Source organism: Trachemys scripta, chromosome 2, assembly GCF_013100865.1.
Source record: "Trachemys scripta elegans isolate TJP31775 chromosome 2, CAS_Tse_1.0, whole genome shotgun sequence".
In the NCBI taxonomy this organism is placed as follows: Eukaryota; Metazoa; Chordata; order Testudines; family Emydidae; genus Trachemys; species Trachemys scripta.
Window position 1 is genome coordinate 58276441 of NC_048299.1, and position 18888 is coordinate 58295328.

The 18888-nt window shown below is 45.0% G+C and overlaps 1 protein-coding gene across 2 annotated transcripts in view; it reads right to left on the bottom strand.

Annotated features, from left to right (window-relative positions):
* The window catches only part of IGF2BP3 (insulin like growth factor 2 mRNA binding protein 3), a 169622-nt gene that overhangs the window by 57803 nt on the left and 92931 nt on the right, over positions 1-18888 (bottom strand). For both annotated transcript variants that reach the window (XM_034760624.1, XM_034760623.1), the window contains 2 exons: positions 3708-3992; positions 124-258 (listed from right to left, as the gene is read on the bottom strand). In XM_034760624.1, the coding sequence (XP_034616515.1) occupies positions 124-258; positions 3708-3992 (420 nt within the window). The remainder of the gene's footprint in view (positions 1-123; positions 259-3707; positions 3993-18888) is intronic.

Sequence of the window (18888 nt, forward strand, 5' to 3'; positions counted from 1 at the left end):
TGCTGTTACCGGACACCTCGGAGAAACTTCACCTTCACCTGTTGACAAATAAAGCTAAGAGTACTTCTTTAATGGGACTGGGAAAAGATTTGGAATTTTGCATTCTTTAAACCCTTTACTTACAATTTGGTATCTTGAGCTTCCTTTTGCATGATCTCCATAATAATTTTACAAGCTGTCGAGCAGCCTTCAGGAGTAGAGTGAATAGTAATTGGTTTCTCAGCAGCACCTGCATTTTCTTTACGATGAATATCAATTCTTGAGGAAAGAAAAAACATTAGCTGTAAGCATTTATTCTATTCTGGATTGATAATTGAGATTATAGATACACTTTATTTTGAGTTAATATGGATTTTTTAAAAATACCAAAACCAAGGTTTCATTTGGTGAAACATATAAATATAGTTATTAACACCATATAGTTATTAACACCACATAAAACTCAACACTCCATTAAATATTTTCCTTTTTAAAAGATACAAATTCTGGTTTGCTGGATGAAGCTCTACACATTAGAAAGTGGATTTTCCCTTCCCCACCAGATTCTACCCAACACATATTTTGGCGAGATTTTTATATAAAATAGAAAAATTACTCTCTCAAGTTATTAAGCATGTGTTGCATTCCACCTGGCTTTCCTATCACAAAATTAGAAAGGGAACAGCTGTGAGGTCACCCAGTCCATCCTCCACAAATGAATAATTCCTCCCAACAGTGCAATGAGTGTTTTGTCTAGCCTACTTTGTAATGTCCCCAGTGATGGGAATTTTCCAGCACTTCTGTTAAAAGACTATTTTATATCCTACTAATGTTCACATCAGGAATATTGCCCTGGTTTTCAACTCTAAATGTTTCTCTTCTTAGTGTCATCCCATTTCTTCTAGTTATACCTTTGTATCATCCTAAACATCCTCTCCCCTCACTACCAGGGCCCCATCCTGCACAACAAAGGGTAACTCCAGTAAAGTTAAGAATTACTCATGGCCTGCAGAGACACAATAGGGCCTTGAGTGTTTGCATCTTTCAAATACCTGCAGGCTACTCACTGCTCTCACCTTGGTGAGAAGCTACAGTTTTCTGAAGTCTAACCACGAGTCAATACCTCCAAACCCCTAAATCATTTGTATTGCTTTTCTCTAAATTCCCTCCAATTTGTCAACCCTTTCTGGATATGGACATTTCATTTTGGTTCATAGTGCAGCATTTTGTGCAAAGTCCACAAACTAATTGTCAGGCAGAAGATGAGGAAGGTGACATTTCTCTTGTGTATGCCTTCCCAAAGTGACAAAAAAGGCAGAAAGCATCCTCTGAAGTCATATCTGCTTACAGCCAGTGACAGTACTTCTGCTCTCTTCTGCCCTTTTCAGAGATCATGAGTAAGTCTACAATTGTGTCATGCAAATTTTTAGATTTTTTTTTTTTTTTTTAAACAGCAGAGGTTCAGGGGAAAAACCCAAGTCACAAAAAAGGTCTCAGCATGAGCACATGCATGAGTGTGTTAGAGAGTGAACCCATCTTGGAGAGCAAGCCCACCCCACATTTGCCCTATAGCAGTGGCTTCTGTTCCACAAAGCAGGGAGGTAGACCCAGCCATGAGTGTCGCAATTCTATGCACTAGGTCACAGCACCACGCAGGGTTGTCACATCCACCCTTCCATCTCCATCTATGGAGGGATGCATGTGCCAAACTTGAATGGCACTGCGACCACGTGGGCCAGGACACAATGCCCAGAGTGAGAAACCAGGCCCACAGGAGCGGCTACTGCTTTATTATAATACATGATTACCATGAACACTGTGACCTCTGCGCCAAAATCATAGCCTTAATCTTTAACATTCCCTAGACAATACTTCCCAAGCCTTTGCTGGTCTGAGAATTGGAAGTCCTAGGGCTCCCCCGACAATTAGTTTCCTGATGCGTAGAGCACTCTCCATTAAACAATCTTTTTTGTCCACCTTCAGTATTTTAAATCCACTTAATTAAAACCAGTAACAAGATTTTTAGGCTACTGTATGCATTTATCCATTAAAGTCTGGTTAAATACAAAATTCGGAGGTCTGATGTGAAATAACACTCATTTTTGAAACTACACCTCCCCCTATTAAGTCATTGACATGATACATATCTGCAGTCCATCTGCCTCCCCAACCCCAAGAAAATCCATCCCTCCAGGTTAACATACCAACATACTCCCCCCGATGCAGTTGCACCACTATAAGCTCTCTAGAGAGCCACACTCCCATCGACTTAATTAATTCACCCCCAACAAGCAGCAATAGCTATGTCAGCAGGAGAAGCTCTCCCGCCAGCATAGTGCTATCCACACCAATGCTTAGGTCAGTGTAACTTATGTCACTCAGGGGGGTGGCATCTTCACACCCGAGCAACATAAGTTATACCGACATAAGTGGTAGTGTAGACATACGCCAAGAAACCCCAGGGGAGAGGAACAAGGGAGACGGACATGAAAACCCAAAACCAACCCACCCACCCACCCCCACTAGTTAAACAAAACAGCCTTGAGAGCACTCTGGAAAGGGCTATAGCTAGCAGATGCATTACTACTTCAATACTTGGTTCCACAGACCAGAGTGTGCTCTGTAAACCACCAATGGTCCATGGACCCTAGTTCCAGAATCATTGTCTTATAGCCCTTCCAGTAACCAGATAGCTACTCTTTAACAAAGGTACGTTCTATACACAGAACTTTACCATTAGAACGCTGAGAAGCAAAACACCTCTGTAATTGGGGACCATTCTATTAGTACTGCTGGTTTCTCACAGCTTTGAATGAAATTAAATCTGTCAAAGTGAAAGTTCTGAAGAAAAACACACCAAGGACAGAAGGTGGCCACTAAACACAGCTTGCTAATTTGTCTGTTACACACAATTCTTTTAGTTTGCCCTTTTATCACATAAGCCAATTATGAAGCATTGCATGTTTTTAGAGTGACCCTAATTGTCACCTTAGTTGGCAAGGCAACACCCTGCAGGGGCTGTCTCAACATAAAATACAAACACCAAATCTCCAAAATGACACCTCCAAGGCAGTAGAAATGTAACGGAGAAGTCACTTAGCTAGTCTACACTTCAAAAGGTTTTGCCAGTATAGTTATACCAAAAATAACCTTCTAGTACAGCTGCTGCTTATGCCATTTCCCCAAATGAAACATGCTGTACTGACAGAAGGACTTCATTGCTGGTGTAACTACATCTACACTAAGATTCTGTTCCAGTGTAACTGTCGTAAAAAAAATCCTAGCTGACAATATTATACCAACAAAAGTTTCTAGTGTAGATCTGGCCCAAGCATTGCAGAAAGAGGAGACAAGACATGATACATACTTGACAAACTAGTTTCATATGCTTGTCCCAACAGTACGGTGTACTGTGTTCTATTTGTAAAGCCAAGCTTTTCCCAAAAATATCTTGGAAGACATGGAAAGTGGCAATCAATCCCAGAGGAACGTTTAAGTTTACACATCAGACAAGAGGAGATTGATAGAGCAAGTTTTTAAGGGGGGGCGGGGGGGAGAACTGTGCCAGATAGACTGAACTTTTGGCTAGTCCACAAATGTATTTACCACTCCATGTGGGAGAGAGGGAAGGGAAAGAACATAGACTTTTGTTGGGTGTGTAGGGAAAAAGACAAAGGCAGCCAAAAGAAAAATTAAAGCCCACAACACAATTCTGTAGAATAACCTACTTGGACTGTGTCTGCTTTGTGATATTTCTGATAGTTGCTCCTTCTTTCCCAATAATGGCTCCTACAAACTGCGTGGGAACCAGCATTCTCAGTGGAACATCCGACTGCGGTTTCTGCCTTGTGGCTGCACCAGGTGACCCTTGCCTCGGAGGACCCCTCTGTCCAAATCCACGTCTCCCCTGTGGATGCTGTTGTGCAGGTGGCTGTGCTGCCATTTCATCTGGGATATATGCAACTTTCAAGGAATAGTTTTCAAGCTGGAATCCGTTTAGTTTTTCTATTGCTCTGTACAGTTGCAAAGGGGAAAAATATGAGAATTACACATGGGACCTTATGAAATGAAAAATCATTCAGTTATGGGCTTCTGCTCATTGTAAACTGCTTGAATGAAACTAGAGACTGACACCTACATTAAAAGTTATACACTTAGGCCTTGTCTACACTACAGCAGCATAGTTATGGCACCGGAGCTATGCCACTGTAAACCCCAGAGTGTAGAGAGAGACTACAGTGCACTAGGAGTTTTTCCATCACTGTAGGAACTCCACCTCCCTGAGCAACAGTACTTATGTCAACAGAAGCATTCTTCCATCAACCTAGCTGTGTCTACACAGGCTAGCATAGCTACAGTGCTCAGAGGTGTGGATTTTTCACACTCCTGGGTGCCACACTTAGGTCGACTGCATTTTTAAATGTAGATCAGGCCTTATACAACCCAAGATCCATGATATACAATTACACAGAGAAAGCACTATGCACAAACTTACAAATATGCTCTTGCAAAGTTTGAAGGTATGTCTACACTCTGGAGCCTAAGCCCACATGTCTATGTCAGCACAGCCCCTTAGCATATGCACAGCCTACACTGACAACACCTCCCAAAATGACATTAGCCATGTCTCCTTTTGCTGGTATATCTTATATCAGGCAGGTGGTTTAACTATAATGGCAAATTAACTCTTTCTGCTGGTACAAGTCAAGTCTATGCTTGAGGGTTTGCCAGTATTAGCTATACTAACAGAGCTATACTAGCAAAGCCTTTGCATTGTAGACTAACCCTAAGGGCTTGTCTACACTTAGATTTTATAGTGCTCTAACCCCCCAAGCGCAACAAGTTTGAACACTTTAAAGTGCTAGTGTGGACAAGCTCCGAGCACTCCCCTCGTGGAGGTGGATTACCAGGAGCGCTTGGAGACCTCTCTCCTAGCACTCACACATGACCACACACACACTTCAAAGCGCTGCCACGGGAGTGCTCCCGTCGCAGCACTTTGAAGTTTCTCGTGTAGACGTAGCCGAAGACAAAAAGTTTTTTTAAAACACAGCTAGCTAACAGGATTTGAAATACCACTCAGCATCTATTTTAGACAGAGTTTAACACCTGTACAATAATATCAGCCAATTATGTTGTAACCTTGTGAGAGAATTAGCCAAGAAATTCACTTGGGGCATGGCTACACTTGCAAATGTAGAGCTCTTTGAGTTAAACCAGCCTTCGTAGAGCACAGTAGGGAAAGCGCGGCAGTCTGTCCACACTGACAGCTGCAAGCACACTGGCGTGGCCATATTTGCAGCAGCATTGGAAGTGGTGCATTGTGGGCAGCTATCCCACAGAGCATGGTGCTGTGGCTTGTGGGAAGGGTGTGGGGCATTCTGGGTCCTGTCCCAACGCCCCGTGATGCATGGTTCGCATCCCAGCAATCCCTCTGCTTCGATCCACAATTGGTGCCATCTTTCAACGCTTTTTGTACTACGCGCGCTGTCTTCCCTTTCGGTCTGCGAGAATGGAGCCCGAACTGCTGAGGAATATGCTGACGAGTCTCGCCAGCACATCACATTTGGCAGTCAAATTATTCCTTAAGATCCAAAGTGACAGTGAGGACTCCGACGATATCAACTCAAGTAACGCATATGACACGAGATTGCTTGTGGCATTCACGGACATGCTCACCAGCGTGGAACGGCACTTTTGGGCTCAGGAAACAAACACTGAGTGGTGGGATCACATCGTTATGCAAGCCTGGGATCACAAGCAGTGGCTGCAGAACTTTCGGATGAGAAAAGCCACTTTCATGGGACTGTGTGATGAGCTCGTCCCCACCCTGCGGCGCAAGGACACAAGATTGAGAGCTGCCCTGCCCGTGGAGAAGCGGGTGGCTATTGCAATCTGGAAGCTGGCAACTCCACACAGCTACCGATCGGTTGCTAACCTGTTTGGAGTGGGGAAGTCGACCGTTGGAATTGTATTGATGCAAGTTTGCAGGGCCATTAATTGCATCCTGCTCAGAAGAACCGTGACTCTGGGTAATATGCATGACATTGTGGCTGGCTTTGCACAAATGGGTTTCCCTAACTGCGGAGGGGCAACAGATGGGATGCATATTCCAATTCTGGCACCAGCCCACCTAGCCTCTGAGTACGTTAATCGGAAGGGCTATTTCTCTATGGTTCTCCAGGCGCTTATGGATCACAGTGGGCATTTCATTGACATTAACACAGGCTGGCCCGGAAAGGTGCATGACGCACACATCTTTCGGAACACAGGCCTGTTCAGGAAGCTGCAAGCCAGGACTTTTTTCCCCCCAGACCAGAAGATCATCATAGGGGAAGTCAAAATGCCCATTGTGATCCTTGGAGACCTCACTTACCCTTTAATGCCATGGCTCATGAAACCCTACACAGGGAGCCTTGACAGCAGCAAGGAGCGGATCAACAACAGGCTGTCAGTGCAGAATGACTGTGAAGTGTGCTTTTGGCTGTTTAAAGGGCTACTGGCACTCTCTGTATGGGAAGCTGGACCTGGCCGATAACAGCATCCCCATGGCTATACCCGTGTGCTGTACCCTCCATAATATTTGGAAGGGAAGGGTGAAAGATTCACTCAGGCATGGAACTCGGAGGTTCAACACCTGGAGGCTGAATCTGAACAGCCAGAGAGCAGGGCTATTAGCAGGGCCGGCTCCAGGCACCAGCTTGGCAAGCAGGTGCTTGGGGCGGCCAGTCCGGAGAGGGGCGGCGCGTCCAGCTATTCGGCGGCAATTTGGCGGAGGGTCCCTCACTCCCACTCGGAGCGAAGGACCTCCCGCTGAATTGTCGCCGCAGATCGCGATCATGGCTTTTTTGGGGGGGCTGCTTGGGGCGGCAAAAACCTTGGAGCCGGCCCTGGCTATTAAAGGGGCCCAGCGCAAGGCTGCAAGGATTAGGGATGCCTTGAGGGAGCAATTTGAGGCTGAAAGCCACCAGTAATGTCTGGTGCCCTGCACGGGAGGGAAGTGCAGCGGTTCCAATGTGAATAGGAATCTGTGTTTGCTACATACACTGACTTGCAGTGCCTGTTGCTTTCCTGGGCTAAGGTATCTTTTACTTTATGCAATAATGAAGAATGTTTTCACAGCAAAAAAATCCCTGTATTGAAAAAAAAAAAAAAAACTGCTTGGGAAACAAAGGGCAAGGGGGTGGGGTGAGGAATGGTACAATCACAGATTTACGTATGTCCTGTTATCATACTCAGCCTTCCTGTTTGGAGTGCTGTGCAATGAGTGCTGCACTTCAGGATGGCTATATCGCATGGTGATGGGGGTTGAGTGCAGTGGGTAAGGGTCATAGTTTTCAGGGCTGGGTGGTGAAGCTACGGGTGTAGGAGGCAGCTGGTGGTGATAAGAACCCGGATGTTGGGGAAAGTGGGTTGGAGGTGACATGGGGGGCACAAGGGAAAGAGTTTTGAGACAAGGGCTGCAGGGGAGGGGCGCAGTAGTGCTCCGCCTGCATGACTACAAATGCCTGGATCGAGTCCGCTTGGCGCTCCATGATGCTTATCAGCCGCTTCGTGCTTTGGTGCCGGCAATCCACATTCTGCTGGCGGACCCTCCTTTAACTCTCCCGCCACTCCTGCACTTTTTGATTTTCATTAAGGGGGTGCTGCATGGCTTCATGCAGCATGTCCTTTGCTTCTATATGGCCTCTTCCCGATTCTTTGCAGCTTCTCGGCCGGTGGTAACACAGACGGCTGAGATCTCAAGGTTGCATCTGTAAAGGCAAAATGCAACACTTAACAGAGGCAGCATTGTTCACACCAGACAGAGCAATGATTCGTCCGTACTTGGGCAAGCACAGTCTACACAATAGCATAATTCGCCCGTCCCAAAGCGAGCGCACATAACCCATGGGAGTCCCAAAATGGTGAGTAAGCACAGGGTCAAGGGGGACTGATTCTTTCATGGTTGTACTGTCTTCTGGGTTCCTGTGCCTTGGGGAGAGCCAAGAGCTGCAGGGGGCCCCTATACTGAACACTGTCACCACATTTTCCACAGGAGTTAGTCCTGGAAGATCTCGCTGCTGAGGGTGACCTGGGAAGCAAGGGTGGGTCTTCTACTACAATGCCCTGGCCCATATGCAGCTTGTCTGTGTGCAGCAATGGTCCCCTCGCCCCTCATGGCACAGTGGCATGTTAGCCTGACTGGGACAAGGACCACAGTGGCTCTCCCATGAAACCTGTGCAAGCGCATTGCCCAAGTTCTGGCTGAGACCTTTAAAGAGATCACTGAGGCTGATTACCGCAATGTGAGAGAGCACATTAACGCCCTATTTCGCATCTAGGCATGCATGCATGCAGCCCTAATCCTCCTTGTCCCAAGAGCCCACACCGAATAACTTCCTTTCCAAAATAAAAGCAGCTTACCGGGAACCTCCTCTGGTGGTCGTCCTTCCCCAAGCACCGGCCGCTGCGACTGGCTACCTTCCCTCCTGGCTTGAGAGCAGCTCCTGGCTACATGCATCTAGGGATGCTGGGGTGTCTTCCTTCTCCTCAGCATCCTCGCTCCCACTTTGCTCCTCCTCCTCCTGCCTTGTTGGACTGAGCTCCGAAGTGTCCATGGTGGTACTCCGAGTGGAGGTGGGGTCACCCACAAGTATCGCGTCCAGCTCTTTGTAAAGACGGTAGGTCGCGGGGGCAGCACCGGAGTGGCTGTTTGCCTCGTGGGCTTTGCGGTAGGCATTCCGCAGCTCCTTCTCTTTAACCCTGCACTGCAGTGCATCCCAGTCACGGCCCCTTTCCATCATGTCCCTTGATATCTGCCCGAAGGTATTGTAATGCCTACGGCTGGGGCGCAGCTTGGACAGGATAACTTCCTCCCCCCTCAAACACTGATGAGGTCCAGCTCCTCGCCATTGCTCCATACTGAGGATCACCTGGCACGTGGAGGCATGGTCACCTAGAAAGATTCGCTGAGAGCACTCCACGCCTGGCTGAGCAACAGGAAGGGGATTTTCAAAATTCCCAGAGAATTTAAAGGGCAGGTCTGACGGTTGGTCACCTGAGGGCAGGGCAGTAGAGTTAAAAACTGATGATCAGAGTGGCTAGAACAGGCATTGTTGGACACTTCTGGAGGCCGATTAGAGCGCAGTACAGGACCAGGGAGTCCACACTGGCACCACAGCGCTCCAGCGGGGGCGCATCAAATGTTATTCCACTCGCCAAGGGGGAGTACCAGGAGTGCTCTAGCCGCAGAGTCAGAGCACTCTATGTGCCTTGCCAGTGTGGACGAGTCATGAGTTAGAGCGTACTGGGTTGCTTTAATGCGCTCTAACTCGCAAGTGTAGCCATGCCCTTAGTCGGGAGCATAGGTTACAAAACAGCCATCTGACACAATCGAAAGGTGTTGAAATGCATTTGCACTAGTTGCTAAATGGTGTTTCAAATAGTAATAGCTACTAATATTCACCTTTTCTTGTCAACTGTTGAGAACAGGCCACTTCCACCGTAACTGAACTGGCTTGTTAGCACTGATCCCCCTCCCCCCACTTGGTAAGGCAACTCCCATCTTTTCATGTGCTATAATATATATTCTGCTTACTGTATTTTTCACTCCATGCATCTGATGAAGTGCATTTTAGAGCACGAAAGCTTATGCCAAAATAAATTTGTTAGTCTCCAAGGTGCTACAAGGACTTTAAAAAAAAAAAAAAAAAAAAGGGCACCTTCCCCCTTGGAGGGACCCACTAATTAATACCGAGCCTCTCCCACTAAGCTCCACTAATTCCCACTTTCCTCCTCATTCTCATTGTTTTTGGGCAAAAGGAGGAACAGAGCAATTACAACAGCATTCCTCACTCTGCCTCATACAAGAGGCAGAGCATGGAGTGTTGCTCCCTTCACCAAGTCTCATCTACTCTGGGAAGTAACACTGTTATAAAATGTGTGTTTAACAGAAAGAACATAAGGACAGCCATACTGGGTCAGACCAATGGTCCATCTAACCCAAGATCCTGTCTCGGACGACAGTAGCCAGTACCAGAGCGTCAGAGGGAGTGTCCAGAACAGGGCAGTTGGAGGGCTTCACCCCATCTTCCTCTCCCAGCTTCTGGCAGTCACAGTTTAGGGTCACCCTGGGCATGGGGTTGCATCCCTGACCATCCTTGCTAATAATCATTGATGGACTTATCCTCTATTAACATATCCTCCATTATCTTTTGAACCCAGTTATACTTCTGCCCATCTCAACATCCCATGGCAACCAGTTCCATAGGTTAATTGTGCACCATCTCAACATCCCATGGCAACCAGTTCCATAGGTTAATTGTGCACTGCATGAAAAAGTACTTGTTTGTTTTAAATCTGCTGTGTATTAATTTCTTCGGGTGACCCCTGGTTTTTGTATTGTGGGGAAGGGTAAACAACACTTCTCTATGCACTTTTTCTACACCATTCATGATTTTATAGATCTCTGTCCTATCATCCCTTAATCAGCTCTTTTCTAAACTGAACAGCCCTAATCTTTTTAGTCTCTCCCCGTAAGGAGCCCATTCCATACCCTGGATCATTTTTCTTGCGCTCCTCTGAACCTTTTCCAGTTCCACTATATCCTTTTTGAGATAGCACCACCAGGACTGGACACAGTACTCAAGGTGTGGGTGCACCATGGATTTATATAGTGGCATTATGATATTTTTCAGACGTATTTTCTACCCTTTTCCTAATAGTTCCCAACAGACTGTTAACCCTTTTCGAGTGCTGCTGCACTTTGAGCTGAAGTTCTCAGAGAGCTACCCACGGTGACCCCAAGATCTGTTTTGTGAGTGGTAACAGGAGGATCCAGGGAACTACAGGCCAGTCAACCTCGCCTCAGTACCTGGAAAAAATCATGGAGCAGGTCCTCAAGGAATCAATTCTGAAGCACTTAGAGGAGAGGAAAGTGATCAGGAACAGTCAGCATGGATTCACCAAGGGCAAGTCATGCCTGACTAACCAAATTGCCTTCTATGAGAAGATAACTGGGTCTGTGAATGAGGGGAAAGCAGTGGATGTGTTATTCCTTGACTTTAGCAAAGCTTGTGATACTGTCTCCCACAGTATTCTTGCCAGCAAATTAAAGAAATATGGGCTGGATGAATGGACTATAAGGTGGATAGAAAGCTGGCTAGATTGGCGGGCTCAGTGTGTAGTGATCAATGGCTCCATGTCTAGTTGGCAGCCGGTTTCAAACGGAGTGCCCCAAGGGTCGGTCCTGGGGCCGGTTTTGTTCAGTATCTTCATTAATGATCTAGAGGATGGCGTGGACTGCACTCTCAGCAAGTTTGCAGATGACACTAAACTGGGAGGAGTGGTAGATACGCTGGAGGGTAGGGATAGGATACAGAGGGACCTAGACAAATTAGAGGATTGGGCTAAAAGAAACCTGATGAGGTTCAACAAGGACAAGTGCAGAGTCCTGCACTTAGGACGGAAGAATCCCATTCACTGTTACAGACTAGGGACCGAGTGGCTAGGAAGCAGTTCTGCAGAAAAGGACCTAGGGGTTACAGATGAGAAGCTGGATATGAGTCAACAGTGTGCTCTTGTTGCCAAGAAGGCAAACGGCATTTTGGGCTGTATAAGTAGGGGCATTGCCAGCAGATCGAAGGACATGATTGTTCCCCTTTCCAATTTTGGGCCCCACACTACAAGAAGGATGTGGAAAAATTGGAAAGAGTCCAGCGGAGAGCAACAAAAATGATTAGGGGGCTGGAGCACATGACTTATGAGGAGAGGCTGAGGGAACTGTGATTGTTTAGTCTCCAGAAGAGAAGAATGAGGTGGGATTTGATAGCTGCTTTCAACTACCTGAAAGGGGATTCCAAAGAGGATGGATCTAGACTGTTCTCAGTGGTACCAGATGACAGACCAAGGAGTAATGGTCTCAAGTTGCAGTCAGGGAGGTTTAGGCTGGATATTAGGAAAAACTTTTTCACTAGGAGGGTGGTGAAGCACTGGAATGGGTTACCTAGCGAGGTGGTGGAATCTCCTTCCTTAGAGGTTTTTAAGGTCAGGCTTGACAAAGCCCTGTCTGGGATGATTTAGTTGGGAATTGGTCCTGCTATGAGCAGGGGGTTGGACTAGATGACCTCCTGAGGTCCCTTCCAACCCTGATATTCTATGATTCTATGAATAGCTAATTTAGAAACCATTATGTGTGTGTAGTTGGGATTATGTTTTCCCATGTCCCTTACTCTGCACTTATCAGTGTTGAATTTTGTTCGCCATTTTATTTCCCAGTTATCCATAATACAAAACATTAGACCCATCTCGGGTCAGCCACAACCGGCTGACATTTTTAAAATAAACAGTCCTCAGCCTGGTCTACTCATGAAACATAGATCAACCTAGCTATATCACTCAGAGGTGTGAAAAATTCACACCCCTGAGAAGCATAGTTAAGGTGACCTAAGCCCCAGCACATACACTGCTAGACTGATGAAAGAATTCTTCAGTCAAACTAGCTATTGCCTCTTGAGAGGGTGTATTTGCTATAGCAATGGAAAAACCCCTCCTGCCGCTATATCAAGTGTTTACGCCACAGTGCCGCTATAGTGCTTGTAGTATAGAAACATCCCTTGTCTACACCAAGTACTGTGCTCTGTTTAGCTTCGTGTTAATGTGTTATCAATGCAATGTTCTTTTCCAGTGTAGAAAAGACCCTGGGACACTGAAAAACAAACCCACTTTGTGGGGCAAGCATGACAGCATTGTTCCTTTCCCATTAAAGTAGGGGAGGAACACACTAACCTTAACCACCAAAGGTGCCTGTCAAATGAGTTTCAGGGATAGCACATAGGTAGAAAGTGTCCCCAGTATACTCTTTCCATTACGGTGTTACTCCCAGGGAAAAGAAATATCTTTTTAAAAATTAGTATTATTAAATAGCCCAGGATTGCCCTGGGCTAGAAAAGCTTTCTGAGAGCAGGATTCTTTTGGATTTCAATGCCATTACAGTTTACAGCAGAAAAAGTCAGCAATGTGGATGCACTAGGTCGGAGATATACTGAATCTAGAAAAAAAACTGAGTGCCATGCATAGTGCTGTAAATATATCTTCACTAACTTTGTAACTTTTTTCCAAGCAAAGCTATTTATTTGTGGGGAGGGTTTATTGCTATGTCATAGGTGGGGCTGGTAGTGCTGCCTATTATTAAGGTTTTCTGACACTTTCCATTATAGACCCTGTTATCAGTTGTTTGTAACTTTGCAAAACTTTATCCATTTGGGGTGAAGATTTCTATGCTCATGTCTGCCTCATGCTGATTTTTACACCTGAGGCAGACATAATCCTGGAAAAAAAATTAAGACTTCAGCCAGAACAGTTTGAGAACAAGGCTAGAGAAAAAATACATAATTATGCCCATGTTACAAATTCTGGCAACCTCTTCTTTGAAAAGCTCTAGTGCCCTCATTCTTTAGAGCAGGGTTGTAAGACCAAGAAAATCGCAGTTCACACACGTGCAGTAAATACTCAGGGCATGTGCACACTACAACTGTGCCATCATAGTGCAATTGTGTAGATTCAGTGGTTCTCAAATGGTGGGTCAGGACCCCATTTAAATGGGGTCGCCAGGGCCAGCATTAGTCTTGCTGAGGCCCGGGGCTGAAGCCAAAGCCTGAGTGCCCTCTACCCTGGGCTGAATCTGATGCCTGAGGGCTTCATCCTGGGAAGCCGGGCTCAGGTTCAGCCCCCCTCACCACCAGGGGTCATGTAATAATTTTGTTGTCAAAAGGGGGTCGTGGTGCAATGAAGTTGAGAACCGCTGATGCTTCCTACACTGACAGAAGGGGTTTTTCGGTCTATGTAGTTAATGCATCTCTCCGAGAGGCAATACTAGATCGACAGAAGAACTGTTCTGCAGATGAGGTGCATCTACACCAGGTGTTAGGACAACCTAACTACAATGCTCAGGGCATTACATTTTTTACAGTCCTGAGAGACGTAGCTAGGTTGATCTGATTTTTAAGCGTAGACCAGGCATTGAATTTTAGCAGCTAAATTGCTCAAAGATTCCATCTGCACTGAGCATGTTCCAGTCTGGGGCTGAGCAGGACTGCAGTTGCAGTTTTGGGCTGCTATAGACCATGCCAGGCAGGTCCAGGCCCCTGAACTGAGAGTAGGGAAACACTCTCTCCTGTGCTCCTAAAGACCTCCCTCCTGGTGCAGGCAGCATTTGACCTGGATGCAGAGGGACCTAGGAGGCTCAGATTGAGCGCCCAAAATTAGTGGATACTTTTAACCTTGATCTCTCTCTGCCTCAGATCCCTATCTATAAAATAGGAATACCACACCCCCCTGACCTCACAGGACGTTATGGAAATAAATTAATATTGGTGAAGCACCAGGATGCTATATAGTGAGGACTGCCAAAGAAAAGTCAATGAGGAAACTAGCAATTCTGAGGTTTGAATAGTGTGCAGTAAATAAGGCACAGGCCACACATTGACTAGCTGCTCATTAATTGACCGCCATCCATACTCTGCATTGTATGAGGCAGGTGTCCTGCAAAAAAAGGAACATGTGATCATGGAATTAAAGACTGTATCATAATGCACAAGGGGCCAGATTAAGATTGCACAGGCAACTTTAATTCTGACATTTCCCAACTTCTGAGTGTTTTGACTTTGCAACCTTAATGTTTTTATATATTTTGTGCTTAATAAAAAGATGACGAGGGGATTGAGTGGAAAATAAGTCATTTTACAAAGGTGGTGGTAGGCCCATTGCTGATTCCCCCCGCCTATACCTTATTCCTTCCCACATTTGTTTGCCAAGTTCACGTACTGTCATCTTCTAACCCTCAAACAAAATGCTTCAAGCTGCTTTTGCTTCAAGAAAAAAGCTTTATGGCAGAATCCTAGCACTGTTATGAGCAACCCTACACCAAACCAGTGCATAGCTTTCTTACATACGTTTAAGGAAATATTTCCGCCTGCATCTCCATCTGCATATATATCACTTCTACACACCATAGATGACACAGCAACGACTGTGCAGCCCTGTGTGTTTTCAGTGCAACATAAGCAGGATTTTTTAAATTACTATATAGATCAGAACTTATTGCTGTGATTTCATTAAGTCAGTACATCGCTTAAATACAAAGAAAGTAGTGAGAACTGGAAAGGGGGGTGGGGTGAGATTAAATAAATGTAAAAGATGAGTAGGGACTAGAGTGGGAAGAAGTGTACTACTGGACTAGATTTACTTATTTTTACTAATTAAAACTACAGTAAGTGACCATCCCACGCTCTGGATGCCCTAATAGACCACTGAAGTTCATTTTAAACCCACCTTCTGTAATAAAGCTGCTCCTCGCAGAGCCAACCAATTGCCCAACAATTTAAACACCAAATCCCAACAGCTATCACATCTCTGTATTCTTCAACCACCTCCTCCCAAATCCTTGGGAGAAAAGATGGCCCTTGCAGTGTGAGCAGAAGGTTAACTAACCCAGGCTTCAGTGGAGAAAGTGAGGAAGCAAACTACACTTCAGAAGCTCCCACTCATGTACAACAAGGGGACTCTAGCACCTTTGTTGATCTCAATGGTATCAGCATGGCATAAAGAAATAAGTGGTATCTCAATCCCACTAAAAGCGCCTTCCAGCCTAAGCAAATAGGAAATAATAATGTCTGCAGATGGAAGGGGACAAAGGATTTAAAAAAAAAAAATCTGATGGGTGAAAATGTTTCCTGTTCTTTGCGACCCATATATCTAGCACTATTTGCAGAGTGGACAATAGTGAGACTGCACACATTCAGAACCTCTCCTTCTGGCACCTGTGAGACCAGTGCCATTTCAAAACACCAATTCAATAGAGCAAAAATGAGGTGATCAAACAGGACAAATGCTACTTAGTCATCCTTAGCTCAGACCTCATGAGACTCTGCATAGTCAACATGAAAGACTTGTTTAATGGAAGGCTGGTGAACAACTTGTATCAGGAGGCACCAGTTTGTGCCTGCCAAACTCTGACCTACAAACTATCTACTACTGATGTGAAAAAAAATAAAAGTGGCTTGGTGGAGATAAAGGGAAGAAGTTGAGAGAGAAGTGTTAAATAGAGAGCACTGAACCTGTTAACACCAGGAGACGACACCCCAAATCTTGTTTAATTCAGTCTGTTAAGTTAAAAAAAAAAAAAAAAAAAACAAGAACAACAACAACATCTCTATGCCAGTCAACTGCAAGAGTGAGAAGCGGTGATCAGCTGGACAGGATGCTCACAGTACAAGTATTTTATCAGAGATAAAACAGTATGTTTAGCAGAGGGCAATGGCCATTGTTCATAACCTGTTAGACATAAAACCAGTGAACTTGCTCAGAAATAAATGGCTTCCTGCATTAGAATGAAAGAAATATTTGGTATATCATGTTTTCATATAAGTTCTTGGTTTCAAATCAAGAGCAGCAGGTCTTGTTATGGTCTTCTCATCAGCTTCCAAGGCAAGTGTGTCTGTCGCTCTGTCCCTCTCATGCTGGGGTTGGCTAAACAATATTCTCAACTGCTGAACACAACCCCTTCTCCCTTAAGGTTCCATGTCTTATGGTTAACCAGTTATTCACTGGTGTTCTGATGGCACCAAAGACTATGTGGGCAAGGTATTTCACTCCCAAGCCCAACCTGTGTCTACAATACTAAAAATTTTTTCCAGTGGACACATTTGCATGAAGGTCTTGGATGGCAGCATTTCTTTTGCATAATTATATTCTTCTGCATTTAAATGCCGGTATTTCTTTCATAAGTAGTTTTCAACATTAAAAAAACAACATAAAACCACAATAGAAATATAACAGACTGAAATTTCACAAAACTCAGGATTTTCACGGTTTGGTTCCCATAGCAACCTTAGTTCTGCCCCCTTGCAGCAGGTATTGCAACAGTATTTGATACATGATCAAGAATTTATGCAACACCACAAAATGTTTCAGATGTGTACCTGTCATTAAAAAGGTATGGTTTCTTTGCACTATATACTGTCCAGTGTCATAACAGCGTACTCTGATGCATACATGTGTCTCATAAAACAAACATACTTCAGTGCAGCTTTCGGATGCTAATAATACTTATCAGGTTATACTATATCTGAAAAGGCATACATCCTTAAGGTCTAGGCACTGTAGCCAGAAATTAAAATATAGTCAGTTCAAAAATAGAGCCAGCATGTATTCATCCCCAAGCCAAAGAAAATAATCAACCACAATAAAACCAGATCCAAACAATACCCCTTTCCCTCCCTTCACCCCCAAACATTCACCCATAAAATGACCCGCCCTCGCAAAAGCCCGGGTAAAGAGATGGGTCCCGTAGCATGCCTTGGCGGTCAACAAATGTGGATTATTTTAGATCGAGGGAAATGATAAGAGTAGGGTTTTGAAGTTTACCGCAAGGGGCATGATTTTGACCTACTGTATAAGTCCCTAAGTGGCTTGGGACCTCACAATCAACAGGCTCTTCTGTTACACAAATGGGCTCCAGTGCCTATGTTGATTGTGAGTTTGTCAAGATGGCAGAAGGAGAGGTAATCTCTCAATAGGCAGGTCTCCCAAGCCACTTAGGGACTTATACAGTAGGTCAAAAAAATTCCCTTCAACTCTACCCTGAAATCAATAAGCCAACAATGCAAGTCACAGACCACTGGGCTTATATGCTCCCACTGAGATATGCTGTTGAAGAGAGCTGCAGCATTCTGTATCAGTATCTGGATTGATTTAAGATGTGTAGCCCCAGGTAGAATATGTTACAGGACTCCTGTTTTGAGATGGCAAACACAATAATCACATTAGCTAGGCTTGCAGCATCTGAAAGGAACAGTCAGAATTTTCTAGTCAGATGAAGACTTGGGGGGAGGGAGGAAGGGAAGGAAGGGGACCACCCCTCATTTCTGGTCACTGCTACTACACTAACAGCCAGTGGGGATTAGACACCAGAAACAGACAAATCATCTATCAGAAGGGCAGATAGAATCCTGTCTTCTGATTGCTTCCCTTAGAATGCAAGTATCATCTCCACCAGCTAACTCATCCACGCCCCCATCTCACCCAGATACTGGCTAAGCATTTGACAGCACTGGCTAAAAAGGCTGAGCTGGATACAGAGCTGAGGGACAACTCAAGCATCCTCATCAACTGTTCCAATGGCCCCAAATAAACATGGCACAAGAGAGGAGACTAGATGGAATGCCATGGGACTCCAAATGACACCACCGCTAGGAATGACCAGCAACAGCCCACCCAAAACAGCTTGCAGGGAGCACACAGCAAAGGAGGAATGAGTCCCCTGACAGCTGCCCTATCCACTCTTGTACCATCCAGAATTTGATGTCCTGCATTTACTCAGTCTACTATTTTCAAAGTTCAAAACATTGTCTTTCTTGAAACAGTTTTCTTCTGGCAGCTCTTTTTCAGCACTGACTACAGGCCAACGTTCAATACAAAGAACACCAAGGCATACATGTCTGAGCTGTCTGATCACAACCTAAAAAAACTAACTTGGCAATTTCCCCCACATTTTGATAACACAAAATGCAGCCTCAGAAGCTTATTTCTGAACTAAAACCAAGAGACATTTTATTTCAAAACAATAATGCTTTTAAAGATTCTAAACAACTGCAAACAGGTTCAATATCATCTCAGTCTTGTATTATAGCATTACCAACACACAGGCTGTTATATATTTCTGCTAATACACACTTCAACAAGGAAATACACCATAAAATTCAACTATTGCTTAAGCAAATGGTGCTGCAGCTGAGATGTGGTCAGCTTTATATGTTACTACCAGCCATAGTTTGTAAACCAACCCTACTAAATGCTACCTTTATATTTAGTTGCATTGCAGTAGCCCCTAGATGCCCCAATCAGGATCAAGGCACCTCTGTTGGAAGC